The sequence below is a fragment of the Ictidomys tridecemlineatus genome, chromosome 10 (genome assembly GCF_052094955.1).
Source record: "Ictidomys tridecemlineatus isolate mIctTri1 chromosome 10, mIctTri1.hap1, whole genome shotgun sequence".
Classification (NCBI taxonomy): domain Eukaryota; kingdom Metazoa; phylum Chordata; class Mammalia; order Rodentia; family Sciuridae; genus Ictidomys; species Ictidomys tridecemlineatus.
Window position 1 is genome coordinate 110,449,534 of NC_135486.1, and position 16,880 is coordinate 110,466,413.

The 16,880-nt window shown below is 54.8% G+C and overlaps 1 protein-coding gene and 1 long non-coding RNA gene across 4 annotated transcripts; one reads left to right on the forward strand and one right to left on the reverse strand.

Annotated features, from left to right (window-relative positions):
* Positions 1–1,880: 1,880 nt before the first annotated feature.
* Positions 1,881–3,572, reverse strand: LOC120887483 (uncharacterized). 2 transcript variants are annotated; one of them, XR_005730750.2, is made up of 2 exons: positions 3,351–3,572; positions 1,881–2,690 (listed from the first exon to the last, which is right to left on the reverse strand). It is a non-coding gene; the product is annotated as an uncharacterized LOC120887483 (long non-coding RNA). The 2 variants fall into 2 exon arrangements; XR_013426827.1 differs by having other exon boundaries at positions 3,277–3,548.
* A 19-nt stretch (positions 3,573–3,591) lies between these two features.
* On the forward strand, positions 3,592–15,422 carry Arpc1b (actin related protein 2/3 complex subunit 1B). 2 transcript variants are annotated; one of them, XM_078023730.1, is made up of 10 exons: positions 3,592–3,730; positions 9,759–9,832; positions 10,494–10,598; positions 11,057–11,279; positions 11,922–12,029; positions 12,890–13,096; positions 13,188–13,263; positions 13,865–14,070; positions 14,694–14,784; positions 15,110–15,422. In XM_078023730.1, exons 2-10 carry the CDS (start codon positions 9,769–9,771, stop codon positions 15,146–15,148), a joined length of 1,119 nt encoding a protein of 372 aa, XP_077879856.1. In that variant the 5' UTR covers positions 3,592–3,730; positions 9,759–9,768; the 3' UTR covers positions 15,149–15,422. The 2 variants fall into 2 exon arrangements, with proteins under 2 accessions (XP_077879856.1, XP_005339788.1); XM_005339731.5 differs by lacking the exon at positions 3,592–3,730 and adding an exon at positions 4,248–4,388.
* The last annotated feature ends 1,458 nt before the right edge of the window (positions 15,423–16,880 follow it).

A 16,880-nucleotide genomic window follows, 5' to 3' on the forward strand; every position in this document is an offset into this window, starting at 1 on the left:
CTACTTAAAAAAAAAAAAAATTGTTAGTCGGGAGCTGTGGTGTATACCTGAAATCCCAGCTGCTAGGGATGCCGAGACCGGAGGACCATGAGTTCAAAGCCCAAGCAATGGCGAGGCACCAAGCAACTCAGTGAGACCCTGTCTTCTGTCTCTAAATAAAATACAATATAGGGCTGGGATGTGGTTCAGTGGTCAGTGCCCCTGAGTTCAATCCCTGGTACCCTCCCCCCCCAAAAAAAAAGGGAAAAAAATCACTTACTGTAAAACAGTATGCCATGGTACAGCAGCAGTTGGCAGGCAGAAGAACACATCTCATTTCCTGTGTCTCCTTAAGTGCATCAGGAGGCCACGGCCAGCGATTCACACATACCACCCATGTTTGAATACATTCACTCAATGTTTACACAACAAATCATCTTTCTTGTTTTGTTTTTTGTTTTCTGGTACTGGGGACTTGACTCTGGGGTGCTCTACCACTGAGCTCCATCCCCAGCCTTTCCTTTAAAGTTTGAAAACCACTAATTGAGAGTCAGGAACAAGAGGGTCCCTGAAGAAGGGTGTGTTAGTTACACATTAAATGCAGTATGTTACTGGAAAAATTTAGCTTACTGTACCAATGAAAGCAGTCATAGCATTAACTACTCACAATTACCATGTAGGGCTGTACTATTATTGCCACATTTTGTAAATGACAAAACTCTAGGATACAGAGGGGAATGACCAGTCTGCAGAGCCCCAGTGGAAACTACAAAGCATGTTCCCCACTGGGTGAGAGAAGGGAGAGGAGATGCTACTGTAGCATCTCCAATGTTCCTCCATCCCCAAGTTCCCCTTCCCCAAGGAGCTGCTTCACTTAAAGGCTTAGAAAACACCCCCCCCACACACACACACACGGAGCGATTTCGATTTCAAATAACACCCCCTTCACATTGCAGTCACCTTCGCTCCCCCAAGTTCAGCTCACCCAAGCTCAGAAATGGGAAGATGTCCTTGGAACTGAGGGGAGAGGACCCCTCTTGACAGTACTTTAAGGGAACTACACTGACACGTAAGTCTCTGGCAAAAGACATATGGGACGTGGAATGCTGAACCTCCATGGGCCTTGCTTCTAGTGGACATCTGTCCTTGGGGCCTAGGAAGGGGGCATAGAAGTTCCCCCTCTTCTCTCCCACTAACAGATATCAGGTGGTGATAGATCCTTTGGCCTCAGGGAAAGGGACCTATAGTTCCCAATCTGGGGTAGACACATGTCCTTGTTCTGGCCGGAGAAACAAAAAGTAGATTATGCTGGAAGCTCCTGGGAAAGGTCATCCTCCCTTTTCTCCCACCCTCCCGGCCAGCCCTCTGCTTGCTTACATGGCTGTAAGCAGCCTGCGACCAGGAGGCAGCCAGGCTCACACAGGGAAGAGGAGGACCTTGACAACCCAGCCGAGACACTGCCTTCCTCCAAGTCAACTGGGTCTGTGGCTACATTTCTTGGAAACCTGAGATCAGAAAAGAAAGGGGAGTGTAGCATCTTCATCTCAGGGCACTGCACACAGATTCCAGGAAGAAGCAGAAAGCTGTCCAAGTGGTTCTGGGAACTCCGAATGAAATCCCTCCATCCCCAAGTTCCCTTTCCCCAAGGAGCTGCTTCACTTAAAGGCTTAGAAAACACCACCACCCACCCCCACCCCCACACACGGAGCGATTTCGATTTCAAATAACACCCCCTTCACATTGCAGTCACCTTCGCTCCCCCATTCTTTGGGCCTTCCCTCCATGCTGCAGGCCTGCAGGTGGGGGCGGGACCCATCAGCCTCCCTTCACAGATGCAGAAGCTGAGGCACAGCAAGAGTGACTTGCTGGGGTTACACTTCAGGTTAAGTAGCAGAATCAGATTGTTTTCTAATCATTTATTCATTTCTGATCATTTATTCATTCATTCTGCAGATGGGTACTGAGTGACTCCTATCTGCAGCCTCTCCAATCAGCCCTGGGGATGGCAGTGGACAACACAAACATGGCTGCTGCACACACGGACTTTGAGTCTTTTCATTGAATTAGGCTACTTCAGTTCTGTTTCCACATTAGGAGCAAGGAGTCCTCTATGCAGGTTGGTGAGGGTGCTTCTGGCAATGAGTAGCAGAAAAATTCAGTGCAAACCAGTTTAAACATTAAGCCAGTAACTTGGGCTCAGCCTGAGCTATGGGCTGACCAGATCATTTGTCCAGATTGTGCTGTATTTTCATCCAGACTCATGCAGCTCACCCAGAAGGCAGCTCTTTGCCTTGGATCATCCTCCAAAGTCCTGGGCTTTGCTTCAAATGGGTCATCTGAAGTCAGGCATTGAGGAAGGGAAACACCACAAGCTGATGGAGTTAGACCACTCAGGGCCTCCTGGGGTCATTCCTTGGGCATCTGTGGAGCTACAGAAGGGTAGAATGGAGTCCGTGGAAACAGCTACAGTGTCATTCTGCATCAAATCACACTTGTCCCATGGGAGAAGGGCTGCTGGTACAGAGTATCTGAAACTACTAAGGCGCAACAAATGCGGGAACTTGCATCACAGCCCCCCACATCTCAGGAAAATTGTCATGTCAAGAAGATCTGAGCTCCAGTTCACTGGGCGAGGACAGTGCTCGCTGTGGAGAAGTGCTCCACTTGTTAACACAGAGGATACTTCAAGCCACTCCTCAGAAGAGCTGTCTCTGTAAATAGGAGCCCAGGATGGTGACACGAGATACCAGAGATGCCAATGGGAATCTAGGGGTCACTTCTAATGGGGGTAGTTGTGGGGGTTGGGCAAAGTGACCTCAGAGACACTTAGCTACCTCCTGGTGGATGAGCCCAATTTGGCAGGTGAGGGGGTGGAAAGTGTTCTAGGCAGACATAACAGCATGTGTTTAAAGCTCTAAGACCTGACAGGGTAAGGGTCTGGCCACTCACCTCCTGAAACCATGAAGCCCTCACACCCAGCTTAGAGACAAGTTCTGGAGAGTTTGTCACCGGGGTGTCATCTACCTGATGGGTCACATCTGCAGAGGGTCAGAACTCAACAACCCCTGGCGACCACTTGGCCTAACATCCCAAATAAGGTGGCTGGAAGGCCACCTGGATAATTCAAAGACCTGAAGTGGGCTGTGGTGGCCTAGAGGGGCAGGAAGTCACTGCTGGTGACCCGTGTGCATCCCTGCCTGGAACCAGCACCCCTGTTAACAGTAAGGAAAACGAGGGCGGGGCTGGTAGCCGTGGTCACGCCCTCGCTGCCCACACCCAAGCAGGGCCTGCACCTACCGACCGGGGGCAACCTGGGAATGACGGAGCGCTGGGGACCTAGGATACAGGGACTGGCCAAGTTGCACGGTCACCTGCGTGTGGCGCAGAGCCCGCCGTCTGCGCCCGCGCTCGGTGGGTGGGGGCTCGGCCCCCGGCTGCCAGCGGCTGGGTGGCCGCCTCCTCCCAGCCTCAGTTTCCCTGCCCGGAAGGCAGCGAGCGGTGGCCGCGCAGGACTTCCGCACACGTCCGGGCTCCGACATCCGCGCGGCTGGATCGCTGCAACCCCTGAGCCCCGAGGGGTGGGCGGGACCTGGGATCTCGCGACCGCCGCCCCAGGTCCCGCCCCCGGCCCAGAGCCCAGACCGCGAGGCCCCGCCCCCCCGCTCACGAGGAAGTGGCTGCGGCGCTGCGCGGGGCCCAGAGCCGGCTCGGCGCGTCGACTGCCCAGAGTCCGCGGCCGGGGCGCCCCGAGGTGAGGGGCGCGGGGCTGGGCGCCGGGCGCGGGGATCGGGGCGGCGGGGAGGGCCGGGGCGCGGGGCTGGGGTGCTGCCCGACGGGGCGGGCGGCAGGAGCCGAGGGGCCGTCTGCAGGTGCGGGGGCGCGAGTTGCGCCCGAGGGAAACGCGCGGGGGCTCGCGGGGTCGAGGGGCCCGGGGGCGGGGACGCGGGCTCCCTGCACACCTGGCATCCTCGGGGACCCCGCCCGCGCGGACCCCTTCCCGCCTCCGCGGCCTCGCTCCCGGTCCCCACTTCCCAATCGGCCCCTCGCGGGTGTCGCCGTCACCCCGATTCTCAGTGCCGCGGGGCCCCACGCCCAGTCACTTCCCCTCCATCCTCCAGCCTTCCGGGTTGCCGAGGCCGGGAAATGAGCTGGCGCCCCCGCCACGCCCCGGCCGCCGCCTCCCGCCGGAGTCGCGGTCCGAGGGGTCCCGACGGACGGGCGTGGGTCCTGGCGAGGGATCCGGGCGCCCCCTCCTTCCCCGAGACGCAGGGAGCGCAGCCAGGTCCCGCAGGCGGTGACTGGAGCCTTAGCAGATCAGAGCCTAGGGCCAGACCAGGAAGGGCTGTCTCCGGGCTCCGCGAGCCTTGGGCAGTGCACCCCGGAGGGTGAGAAGGATACAGGGGACCTAGGTGAGCATGCCAACTTCTTCCTTCTCTGGCCCCATGACCTTGGAGAGCCCCCTAACCTCTGTGTGACTCAACTTTCCTTATCCGGACAATGGGGACCTTTCAAGTTGCGAGGCTGAAATGCGAGAATGTGTGTAAGACACTTGGCAATGCGCCAGGTACAGACAGCGTATGAATGCTTGCTATTGTTGCTGTTATGAAGCCTGCAGTCTGGATGTGTGTCTGCTCTGAGGGACCCGACCTTGGGGCCTTGGGGTCCAGTCGTAGCTGTGCCTTTGAGGAACTCTGACTTGGAGGGGATCTTTGCTTTTATCTGAGCCTGTTTGCTCATGTACAAAATATGTCTTTATACATGATTGATGGGTCTTTTCTAATAAGTAGATAAGTAGCATCATAATGTGTTTTTTATTTTGTTTTTGTTGTTTGCAGTGGTGGGGATGGAACCCAGGCTTCAAGCCTACCAGGCAAGAGCTCTACCCTGAACCACTGAGCTATATCCCCAGACTCCCAACATGTTAATATCACAATTTCCTTTTATCTTTGTAGTTATCTGAATTTTTCCTCCCTGTTACTGATACCAAGAGGGTTTTAATGAGCATATTTAAGGGGGGAAAATGATGATGATCAGGGGTTATTAGTACCCATATGGTTGTGACTCAAGATTGTCAACAAATTTAAAGTTCCTGCTAATGTTATTAATTCCTAACACAGTTGTTGAATTCAGTTTATCAGTCTCTTCAGAAAGACTAAACTATTTTGCAACAAATGAGAGAATTTCTCCACAGCCCTCCTAGCATTGAGTTTTATGTGTTTTTGGGTTTTGTTTTGTTTTCTTTAATTCATGCTTTGTGGTGCCTTATAATTGTTTGAGTCTTGTTTCTTGACTTTGCCTGGCTTGTAAGACTTAAAGAGCAGAGTCAGGAGGGGTGAATGGGGGTAGCAAGGGCTGATCACACCACCCAGGCTCCTACCCACAACAGGAAGTTGAGTAATACTGAGCACCCAGACCAAAATGGCTTGCTGGCAATTCCCTCCAAGCGCCTGAGCGAGCTGGGCGGAGACTTCCTGCAGTGCCTCTGGAGCCAAGGTCCTTGCTCCAGGCAACTCCTGCCTAGTTTAGCCTCTAATACAGCCAGACCTCTGGAATCAGGGAGACCCAGGAAAACCAGGCAAGGAAGAGCTGCAACCTGTGCTGGATAAAGACATGGCAGAAGGTTGACCCACGCCCAGCCAATCTGGAGAGAGACAGTTTAAACCCAGCACCATGAGGAGGCAGCCCTAAAGCCTGGGGACAGGGAGAGTGTCCTCCCTAGCTGACAGCCTGGGGCTTTGCCCATATTGCTTTGGAGGAGAGCTGTATCCTTCTCCCCTCGACATTCACGGGGGTCCCCTAGATTAGAGGTTTCCAAGGTTTTCTAACCATTGACTCCATTGGGAGAAAAATTTGAATACATAATCCCAAAATTTCTACAAATCACATAACACCCACATGCCACTGAAGTAACACAGCACATTCCTCAGGGACCATCCCCCAAGATAGACCTCAGGAAGAGGATGCAGTTCATTCATAGGCCACATTCATGGAACTCTTACCATGTCCAGGCCCCTAATCCCTGCTGGGGACATCTCGGTGAACAAAACGAATACCTCCTCATTTGAACTTCTGTTCAAGTACAGATTGTAATAATAAAAAAGAAAAAAATGGGGGGGGGGGGTTGTTCTTGGGTAAGGTGGGACACGCCTGGGTTCCCAGCCCTTGAAAGGCTGAGACAGGAGGATCACTTGAGCTCCCAAGTTCAAGGTCAGCTTGGGCAACATAGCAAGACCCCACTTTGAGTGGCATTTGGAGGTACAGAGCACATGTTAGGCAAGTGCTCTACCACTGAGCTGAATCCCAAGCCTGAGACCTCATGTTAAAAAAAAATTTTTTTCACACCCTGGTGGGTGGTCTTAGGTACCCTCTAAATAGAAACTCCCACCTCACATTGCCCCTGCAGGGAATTCTGAGTCTCCTAAGGAGCACAGCCCCACTGCCCTCCCTCCCCCAATCCCACCCAGCCTTGCTCACCTGATCGGTGAGTATGGAGAAACCAGCCCCTAGGCTGACCTGAGGTGGCTTGAAGCCAAATGAGGTGTGCATGCACTTTGGCCCTCACTCCCCCAGCCTCACCATTTCCAGGGTAATGGAGCACAGAGCACCACGCGTGGATTCCTGGTCCCAATGCCACTCCCCAGGATCCCCTTCTCTCTCATGTTCCTCAGCTGTCAGAGACTTCCCTGGCTCTCAGGGCCACATCATCAAGGGGTTCAGCGAGACCACGTTCCCTGCCAGACTCTTCCTCCAGGAGCAGTGCAGAGGCCTGGTGGCCGTGTACTGGGGCGAAGCAGCCCATTTGGGTTTTCCTGTGAGCTTTTAGTGGCAGGGTGGCCTGCAAGCCCCCGGAGGGCAGTTGTCCCACCCACCCCATTTGGTAGTTAGAGGTTTTCCTGAGGCAAAGTGGCGGGCTGTGAGGCTGATCCTGGGTCTGACCAGGGAACCATCCTATGATCCCTGAGCCGGAAAGCCTGGAGCCCCATGGCTGACTGCCTCTTGGGGCTCCCACTTCCTCATTTGGCAGATACAGGGCTTGGGGAGTCCTTGCTGAGGCCCTGCCGGTTTCAGTAGCTTTGCAGAAGTTATAAAAAGGGGGAAATGAGTCTTCCTCTTTCCAGCCCCTCTTCACGCTTCTCTCCTGCCCCCAATTCATGCTGGAGTGTGATTGGCTAATAGGTGTGGCCTGAACCTCCCTGTCTGTCACACTGTGCCTATGGCCTGTGGCTCACTCGACCACTGAGCCACCTCTCCAGTCCTATTTTGTATTTTATTTAGACACAGGGTCTCACTGAGTTGCTTAGCACTTCCGTTTTGGCTGAGGCTGGCTTTGATCCTCCTGCCTCAGCCTCCCGGAGCCACTGGGATTACAGGTGTGCACCGCCGCGCCCAGCCCTGTGGCCATCTTTACCAGCACCTCCCCCATCAGCCCCTGAGTTCCAGGAAACAGGGCCAATGTTCCCCAGGGCCTCCTGCTGCATTACTCACTAGGACTTGCGGAGGCTGCTGATGGGGGTGGCCGTGGCCGCTCCACCTTCATAGCCAGGACCGATGTGCCTGGGCCCATGCAGAGTGTCACAATTGTTGCTGAAAAGTCAGGTCTGCCTACCAGCTCAGGGTTCCCCAAGTTCAGTTTCTGGGCCCCACCACAGACAGCAGCCCCAGCTTCCTCCTCCTTTTTGCTCCCACTGAAGCCGTGGAAGCGGCCATTGCCCACTGGACGCCAGGGGCCAACCAGAGCCTGGCCTCAGCCCTGCCCCTGCCCTGCTGGTGACCTCAGATCGTGGAACTGGGGCAGCTGAGCAGCTTGGTCAGACAGGCTCAAGCTTCCCTCTCCTCAGTCTTGTCATCTGGCATGGGCAGTGATGGCCTAAACCTAGGCCACCCTGGAAGTACTCAGGGAAACCCCCAGCAGGCCTGCTGACCTGGCCGAAGGCTCTGAGGTGGCACTTAAGGCGGGGGCTTTGCCTTACACAGGCCTTGGGAGAGAGGTTAGGGTGGCAGCCGTGCTGGGGCCCTGCCCTGGGTAAGGCTCATTGTGCACACACAGAGTGTCTGTCTGCAGCAATGTCCTCACATGTGACCCTGGGCTGTATGTGCACATGGCTCTCTTGTCCACTTTCTCTGCAAATGTCAACTGAGGAGGATCCACTTGAGGCCCTTTCCCAGGCATGGAGGAAACAGACAAGGTCCCTCCACCATAAAGATGCACACATTTCTGTTGGTGTCTTATTCTGGCCCAGGAACTTTCCAGGATGTTCTGTTGTATGTAAAAGCAGGGTTGTGGCTAGGCATGCTAATAGTTCTAGTGGCTTGGGAGGCTGAGGCAGGAGGACTGCAAATTCAAAACCAGCCTCAATGACTAAGTGAGGCCCTAAGCAACTCAGCGAGACCCTGTCTCAAAAAAAAAAAAAAAAAAAAAAAAGGCTGGGAATGTCAGACACCCTTGGGTCCCATCCCTGGTACCAAAAAAAAGAAAGAAAAAAAAGTAGAGTATGCATTTGGGTGGGCATACCAGTCAGGGCCCACCAGGCAGTGAGCTTTGGGGTAGGGGGCTGAGGTGCCACTGATTCCCAGACTTGAATGGTAGGATACGTGGGCCCCAGGATCAGCCTCTGGCCTGGTTGGGGAGACCAACTCTTCAAAGGGTAAACCAAGGTCAGGTGCCATCACGTCTATTATGGCCCAAGAGTGCCATGTCTTGAACACCCCCTGGTGCCTAGTGTGGTGTATCACCTTATTTCACTAGCCCAACACCTCTTGGGAGGCAAGATTCCTGTTTCCACCCTGATGCTGAAGAAACAGATTCTGGGAGGATGAGAGAGGTTCCCAGGCCAGGTGGCTTTGCAAGCAGTGCCTCGGGGCTCCTCCACTCCAGGACAGGCAGAGCCTGGGTTTGGGAAGCGATGTTCTTGTTGGGTCTTTTCTGGATGGGTGCATCTTGGCTGAGCAGGAGTGGCCTAGGGCTGCAGGTGATAGAAGGCACATTTGGCTAGATGGGAGGCCCCAGGCTGGCCAAGGTCAGGCAGCACCCTGCAGAGGCAGCAGGGTATGAGCTGGGGAAGGAAGCCAGTGTTGTGCCACCACCCTCCGAGGTTCCTGTGAAGCTCCGTTACAGCTAGGAATGGTTGGTGGGGGCTGAGCTGCCCCCCTGCCAGGGTTCCACTATTAGTGCTGGAGGCTGGTCTCCTGCAGGGGGCTGCATTCACCCTGCTGCTTCTATTTCCTCCTATGTCCTTATGGGTGGGCCACCTTGGGGGTCTCTCTAAAACCCCATTACCCAGGCCTGAGCACAGGAAGTGAAGGCCTGTCCACCTCTGCTTCTCCCTTGGGCCCCTGGGCTCTGGGCATGGAGGGTCAGTGTGCTGCATTCTAGGACACTTACAGGATTGCTGCATTTCATCTTCACCCAGACCTTATGGTGGGAGGGTGGAAGATCAACTCATGAGGCACAGCTGGCAGGTGCCGGCCTGTCTGGCCAGGTCCCAGCACACCCCACTCACAACAGATCTTCATCTGCCCATCTCACTCTGTTCCTTGAAGCCACAGAGACATCCTGTGACACCTGCCCTCTTAGGAGGAGGGGAACAGGACCCAGGACTGGAAGCCACACACCAGGCCTGTCAGGAGACCCAGATGGGCCCTGCCATCCTTTCCTGCAAACTGGTGCCCCTCTGAAACCGGGGTAGTCTTCCTGCAAAAGATCCCATGGGGTTCACGTGGGGCCTGGACTCTCTGGGCAGGAACAGAGCTGACCTGCATTCTCTCTCCCCTTGGTGCAGGAGCTGAGCCATGGCTTACCACAGCTTCCTGGTGGAGCCCATCAGCTGCCATGCCTGGAATAAGGATCGCACCCGTGAGTGCCCACCGGGAGTGCCCCCCAACCAGTGGGCTCCTTGAGACCCATCTTCACCCTGCCCCTAGGCCCTGTCCTGAGGGAGGTGCTGGAGGGAAGGGGAAGAGCTCAGGGGGTGTGGAGCATGCCAGCCAGTCCCTGCTGTAGGAGCTGGTGCATGTAGGGGTGGGGGGATAGGACAGGACACTAAGCTTGGGTCTCCTGAGGGGAAGGTACAAGGACAAGAAATGAAGCTGGGACCTGAAGAGGGAGGCTGTGGAGGCAGAGCTACTGGTCTAGAAAGGGTGAAAAGAGACATTTCTGAGCAAGTGGCACTGAAGCCAGGGAGGGCAGGGGTAGGAGCCCAAGGTGTCAGGAGCAGCCAGGAGGCTGGCTGGCATTGGGGACAGGGAGCAGTAGCAGGGCAGCCAACGGCCAGAGCAGTGGGGTGGGAAGAGGTCCTGGGTTGTGAGACGGCTGTGGGAGCATTGAGGGGGTACAGATGAGGGAGGGGTAGCCAGACTCAGAAGGGTGAGAGGGTGCTCAGCAAGGCCTGAGGGGTTTCAGGGGACTCCACTGGAGGAGAGCCTGGGTTGTAAAGGGTGAGATGGAGGGGAGTCATGGGGAAGGGTGCTGGGTGCCCATATCTCTTCCCCTTGCTAAGCCCTTTCTGGTGCTGCAGAGATCGCCATCTGCCCCAACAACCACGAGGTGCACATCTACGAGAAGAGCGGGGCCAAGTGGACCAAGGTGCATGAGCTCAAGGAGCACAACGGGCAAGTGACAGGTGGGTCAGGACTGGTGAGGGAACAGGGAGGGGCTGGCTGTGGTCATGCACCTACCTAATCAGTGAATTAAGCAGAACAGATTGGGTTTCAAGGAACACAGCCCTGTTTCAAAGTGGCTTAGGTTGTAAAGGGATTATGTTGGCTCATGTTACTGAGAAACTCAAGGTTTGTAGGTTCAGGAGAGGCTTGATCCAGCAGCTCAGTTCTTGCTCTATAAAGAACTCTATCTCTAGCTTTGTCTTCAAGCCTATGGTGATAGCCTGGGAGAGCTGTTACAGCTCTCATAAGGTCCAGTGGCAACCCTGGTCTCTCCAGTTAATAGTGGACTACAGGGAAGTGCATGTGCTGGGCAGAAGCAGCTTCCTTGCAGGTTGTGGCTTTGGCCCCTCCTATGTGACCCCTGTGGAGCTAGCTCAGCTTGATGGCTTCAGCCTAGTGTTTTCTATGTCCCTCACAGGTATCGACTGGGCCCCTGAGAGTAACCGCATTGTGACCTGCGGCACAGACCGCAATGCTTATGTGTGGACGCTGAAGGGCCATACATGGAAGCCCACTCTCGTCATTCTGCGGATCAACCGTGCTGCCCGTTGTGTGCGCTGGGCCCCCAATGAGAACAAGTTTGCTGTGGGCAGTGGCTCCCGTGTCATCTCCATCTGTTACTTTGAGCAGGAGAATGACTGGTGCGTGCCTGGGCAGGGCCAGAGTGGGCTGGGAAGGACCCGGGACTGTCCAAGCTCAGGACTGCAGACCTACAGGAAGCAGCACTAGTCCCCAGAAGGCACAGGAGGAGTTGTTGGGACCCCTACTCACATGACCCCAGGAAAGTCTTCTTGGTGAGACAAGGGACTCTGCATAGTCCTTCAGTGGTCCCCCAGCCTCAACTTGGCAATGAGGACACAGAGCATCCCAGGCCCCACTTCTGGGGGCACTTGCTAAGCCATGACTTCCTGACAGCCCCATGGACTGGGTCTGTCCCACTCTGCAGATGAGCAAAGTCAGTCACTTACCCAGATGCCCAGCCTGTCAGACTGCGGGGCGCCACTCATCAACTGCCAGACAGGCCTCAATCCCACATGGCTGAGGGTGGGCACCAGGCAGAAGCCCAGCTGAAATCTGGGAAACTGTATCTTAAATAACTTTGTGAGGTTAAAAGGATATAAGATAGAATCCTCACCCCAGAGGAGACCCAGCACATTGCTGCCTGTCCCACATCACATAAGTCCAGGTCTCTCCACCTAGGACATTGGTGGCCTGCAATGTGCTGAGGTCTGGATGCTCACTTCCTGTCCCTCTCCCCCCTACCTGTCTGGCCACGTGTCCAGGTGGGTGTGCAAGCACATCAAGAAGCCCATCCGCTCTACTGTCCTCAGCCTGGACTGGCACCCCAACAATGTGCTCCTGGCTGCTGGTTCCTGTGACTTCAAGTGCAGGTGAGATGGGAGCCTCCTCCCAGGGACCCCAAGTGAGGAACTGCTCTCTGAACAATCACCATGTGTCCAGTCTACAGCCCTGTAGCCCCTGCCTCAGTATAACTCCCACCCTTATAGTTTCCTGGCTTGTCTGAAGGAGGTGAGCGGGTGTACTTATTCCTACCAAGGTAGGAATGACTGGTAAACTGGAACATGTCTTGCTTCATGATCTTAAGGACTAGAACATAGCGTATCCAGTTGCTATTCACGGTTTTTAACTTCTGAGCCTAAGTCTGCCTTGGCCACCAGTTCTCCAGCTTCACGCAGGTGGTTGCTCCCCACCCCTGCCACTGTGTTCTGAATCTCCACTTAGAAAATAACAGGCACCAGAAGCCACTTCAGAGGCCCTAGGCAAGAAAGGATGGCATCCTGTGAGGCTTTGCTGGTGGGTGGGGAGTTGGTTTGCTGCTACCCTGATCTGTCAGGTGGATTGAGAAGAGGTGAATGCTGGGGAGTGGAAGAGGGTGGAGCCTGTAGGAAAGGGCAGAGCGGGGTCCAGGCAGAGAGAAGAGAGGAGGGGCATCCCAAGAGCTGGCATGATAGGACCACAGCCTCTGGGGGCCACGTGAATTGTGGATAGTCAACTCTCAGGTTTGTCCCCACAGGCTCTGGAACACCCTCACCTCCATCTTATTGCACAAAGGGAATACTGAGGCCCAGACTTGTTGAGCATGAAGACACAGGTCATGGGAGCCAGATCTTGAATGCACAGGCTCCAAGCTTGTGCTCTGACCACTCAGAGTCCCCCACCAGCCTGGTTTGGGAGGGAGTTCCCTTCTCAGGCCCCTAAACCTCAGTTCCTTTCTTGCCTCTGCCGGCAGGATCTTCTCTGCCTACATCAAGGAGGTGGAGGAACGACCAGCCCCCACTCCATGGGGCTCCAAGATGCCCTTTGGGGAGCTGATGTTTGAGTCCAACAGTAGCTGTGGCTGGGTACACGGCGTCTGTTTCTCAGCCAGCGGGAGCCGTGTGGCCTGGGTCAGCCATGACAGTACCGTGTGCCTGGCTGATGCCGACAAGAAGATGGCGTGAGTACAGGGGTGAAGGTGCAGGGCTACAGGGCAACCCAGACACAGGCAGGAGGTGGTGCCCGGTGGCTAACCTTGCTCTTCTCCTCAGCGTTGCTACACTGGCCTCTGAAACATTGCCACTGCTGGCCCTCACCTTCATCACCGAAAACAGTCTGGTGGCAGCGGTAAGCAGTGGTGGCTGGTAGGAACAGCTCTCCTACCTCCCCCCTCCCTTGTTCCCTTCTTGCCTTACACCCATTCATATCCACATGGGACAGAATAGGTTAAGTTATGCTGCAGTAACAACAAAAAATCCCCAGTTGCCCTGGCTTAACGCAGTAAGGACTACTTGCTCCCATTTCATGTGCAGTGTTGGGTATTATGAGGTGGTCTGAAGGAGGCCTGGTCTCTGACATGCTTCCCCGGTTGCCTTATGAGAAAATCCAGAGGAGCAGCTAGCTGCAGGGTCTCTCCTGGAGGTGGTATAACTGGCTGGGTGGAACTCTTTGGGGAGTCCAAGATTTTTAACTAGATCCTGGCGTTGCTGTGCGAGAGGACAGTTCCCATATCCATCCCATTTGTATACCTGGGGTTGAGGCCTAATTCTTCATGGCCTGGTCATGTCCCCAAGCTGGGACATTCATTTCAGTGGAAGTGCCATCAAAGCCCCACATGGGACATATGATGCTCCCCAGCACCTTGCCTCACCTCTCCTCTGTTGGGTGGAGAATGGGGGCGCTCAGCCTGCCCTGGCAGGCACTCAGTGGTAACCCCACATGGCCACAGGGCCATGACTGCTTTCCAGTGCTGTTTACCTACGATGGTGCCGCGGGGACACTGAGCTTTGGTGGGCGGCTGGATGTGCCCAAGCAGAGCTCGCAGCGGGGCTTGACAGCCCGTGAGCGTTTCCAGAACCTGGACAAAAAGGCCAGCTCTGAAGGTGGCGCAGGCGCCGGAGCTGGGCTGGACTCTGTGCACAAGAACAGTGTCAGGTGAGGGCAGGGTGGGGGCAAGGCCAGGGTTGCCCAAGAAGTCAGGTGCAGGGGGAGCCCTGGAGGGAGGGACACCAGCTGGGAAGCAGTTGAGAACTCTCTTGGGTGCACAAAAATCACAGCAGGCGGGGGCTGAGCATTAGCCTTGCTGATAATTGGACTGTCCTAGGAGTGAGGCCTGTGAGCAGCAGGCTTTTTGTGGGTGGGTCTATCACTAGAACCCAGTGGAGGTAAGGGTCCCTCTGCAGTCACCTGAGGACCTTCCAAAACCCAAAGCTGCCAGCCATGTTAATCAGGGTGATGGCAAGACTTCAACAGCCCCTTGGCTATAAACCTATATCTGCCCAATCTTCCAACTAAGCATCTTTTTAGAACCAACCTCATTTCTCCCTTTTCCCCTGTCCCAGTACATTACTGGCACTTCATCCCCTAGATGTGCATGTCCTTCCTCCCTGCCCAGCCCTTCAGTGTCTTCTGCAATTGCTGGTCCCCAAAGCAGACTCCCAAGCCCACTCTCAACCTGTCCCTGGCTGGGCACCTCCATCTTGCACTTCCATCTCATAGGAGTTTGGGAGCTCCTGGTGCATAGGCTGGGATCCCCAAGCTTCTCATCCTCCTTACAGCCAGATCTCAGTGCTCAGTGGGGGCAAGGCAAAGTGCTCACAGTTCTGCACAACAGGCATGGATGGTGGCATGAGCATCTGGGATGTGAAGGTGAGACTTTGTTGTATCCCAGTTCCCTCCAGGCCCCTGGATTGACCTTTCTCCCCTCTCCACCTCCCCAGCAGCTGCCCTGGATGACCCAATCCTTCACTCCTACAGGAGAAAGGCATTTTGGGGGCTGGGGGTGCAGTAATGGAGCAGCCCTTGACCCCTGGGCTTGTATGCCCTCTGGTTGGGATTTAGACTCAGACCTGCCCCACTCCAAAGACCAGGTTCTGTCCTTTACTATGCTAGAGCTAAGGGGGCATAGATTGGGGGCCCTGTGTATGGGGGCACAACAGCTGAGAACCAGTCTGCCCATTCTGCCTCCCTGCAGAGCTTGGAGTCAGCCCTGAAGGACCTCAAGATCAAATGACCTGTGGGGAGTCTGCCTTCATCCCAGCAGCTGGGGAAGGGGGCCAGGAAGGGCTTGAGAAGGCTTTGCTGAATGCTTCTGGGGTACCAGTATGGGACACCCCTGGGGACTGCTCCCTTAGAAGGGAAGGAGCTTTTCTTACCTATTCAAGGAATATGTGCCTTTTTCTTAAAGAAATGCTTTCCTTTATTGTTTTAAAAAAAAAAGCCACCAAAGCACAATGCTGGTCATGAACTGCTTCAGAAAATGGAGGTAATAAAAATGCAATTGTGGACATGCTTGCCTGTGTGTTTGGGAGGGTGGTTTTCCACTGGTCATGAACTGCTTACCAATGAACTGCCAGCTCCCTTTATTCTCTACTAAATGCAGTCCCAGCCTGTGTTAGCCCATTAAGAGTTTGGGTCCCCTCGTTGAGGTGTCTGTCGCAAGGCCCTGCAGTAATGGGCAAAGAGGCATTCATACCCCTTTTGCTGTTTTCCTCAGGCAGATAGGGTCCCCAACAACACCCAACCCACACCCCACCCTGAGCAGCATGCTTCCCTCTACCGTCTTTCAGGCGCCTCCTGCAGGAGCTCTGCAGAAGCTTGCCCACCTTCCTCATCAGACTTGCAGCCTATTTCAGAGAGCACAAGTATTGGCTTTAAAATAACAGGTGTGGAGCTAGGCACAGTGGCACACACTTATAATCAAGTTACTTAGGAGGCTGAGACAGACTTGAGAATTCAAGGCCAGTGTAGCTCTTGGGTGGGGGCAGGAGGCAGAGGACAGGTTCAGAGGCTGGGGCTGAGTGGTAGAGTGCTTTCCTAGCATGTGTGAGGCCCTGGCTCCAACCCCAACAGCTTGTGTATAATGGAAGTGACACAGGTTCCAAAGTGCTTCCCCTAAAGGAAAAGGCACTACATGGCACTGACAGGGTAGGGTTGGGCTCCTCCAAGCCTGGCAGGTAGCAGGCCCAGTCCAGAAAGGAGGGTGACCCTGGACCCTGCTCTGTGCTACACATCACCAGTGTTCACTAGGACCCTGACAGACTTGCAGGGCCTTCCTATGCCAAGCCTTGCTGGGTACTGAGGGGACAATGAGGGCAGAGTTGGTATTGTGAAGCTCACAGTCTGGTGGGGAAGGCAGATAACCCACTGCCCAGGAGAGTTCAGGAAAAGGAGACTGAGGGAAGGTGCCAGCCAAGGCATAGCATGAACCAAGGGCTGGTGAGCAAAAGTGGGGGCCTTCAGGGAGCTGAAGGATGAGGTGAGGCAAGGAAGGCTCACCAGCTCCTGGCAGCTCTTGGGACCACGCAGGCCACAGCTAGCTTTGCATTCCAAAGACTAGACCAGAGGCCCAAGAGGAGGCTGTGGCAGTATTTATGTGTGAATGACACAGTGGGGCAGGGGAAACGGGGCTGGCAGCTGGGATATCTACCTGGCTTAGGTGACTAGGTAAAAGACCAGGTGACTTAGTAGTAGAAGAGTTGGAGGAGTCCTAACAGACACAAAACACTGTGTCCCCATCTTGGGAAGGACCTGTTCTGCCCATTTTAAATGGGGGGTATAGCTCAGTAACATGGCCTACCATGCTTTAGGTCCCAGCACTGCCAAAACACATACCAGAGAAAGATGTTACAAATTCCCACAGGCAGAAAGTGGCACAGCCAGGATTCAAACACAAGTCTGACTTCCAAACCCAACTATAGGGGTGTCTGCTAAGAGGGCCTCTGGTAAAGCCATAGAGAAATGCT

Excerpts from the sequence above, each read along its gene's own strand:
- Arpc1b (XM_078023730.1), top strand. The coding sequence starts at position 9,769 with ATGGCTTACCACAGCTTCCTGGTGGAGCCCATCAGCTGCCATGCCTGG. Across the intron at positions 10,599-11,056 it reads GCACAACGGGCAAGTGACAG|GTATCGACTGGGCCCCTGAG; the intron begins GTGGGTCAGGAC and ends TGTCCCTCACAG. Across the intron at positions 14,785-15,109 it reads TGAGCATCTGGGATGTGAAG|AGCTTGGAGTCAGCCCTGAA; the intron begins GTGAGACTTTGT and ends GCCTCCCTGCAG.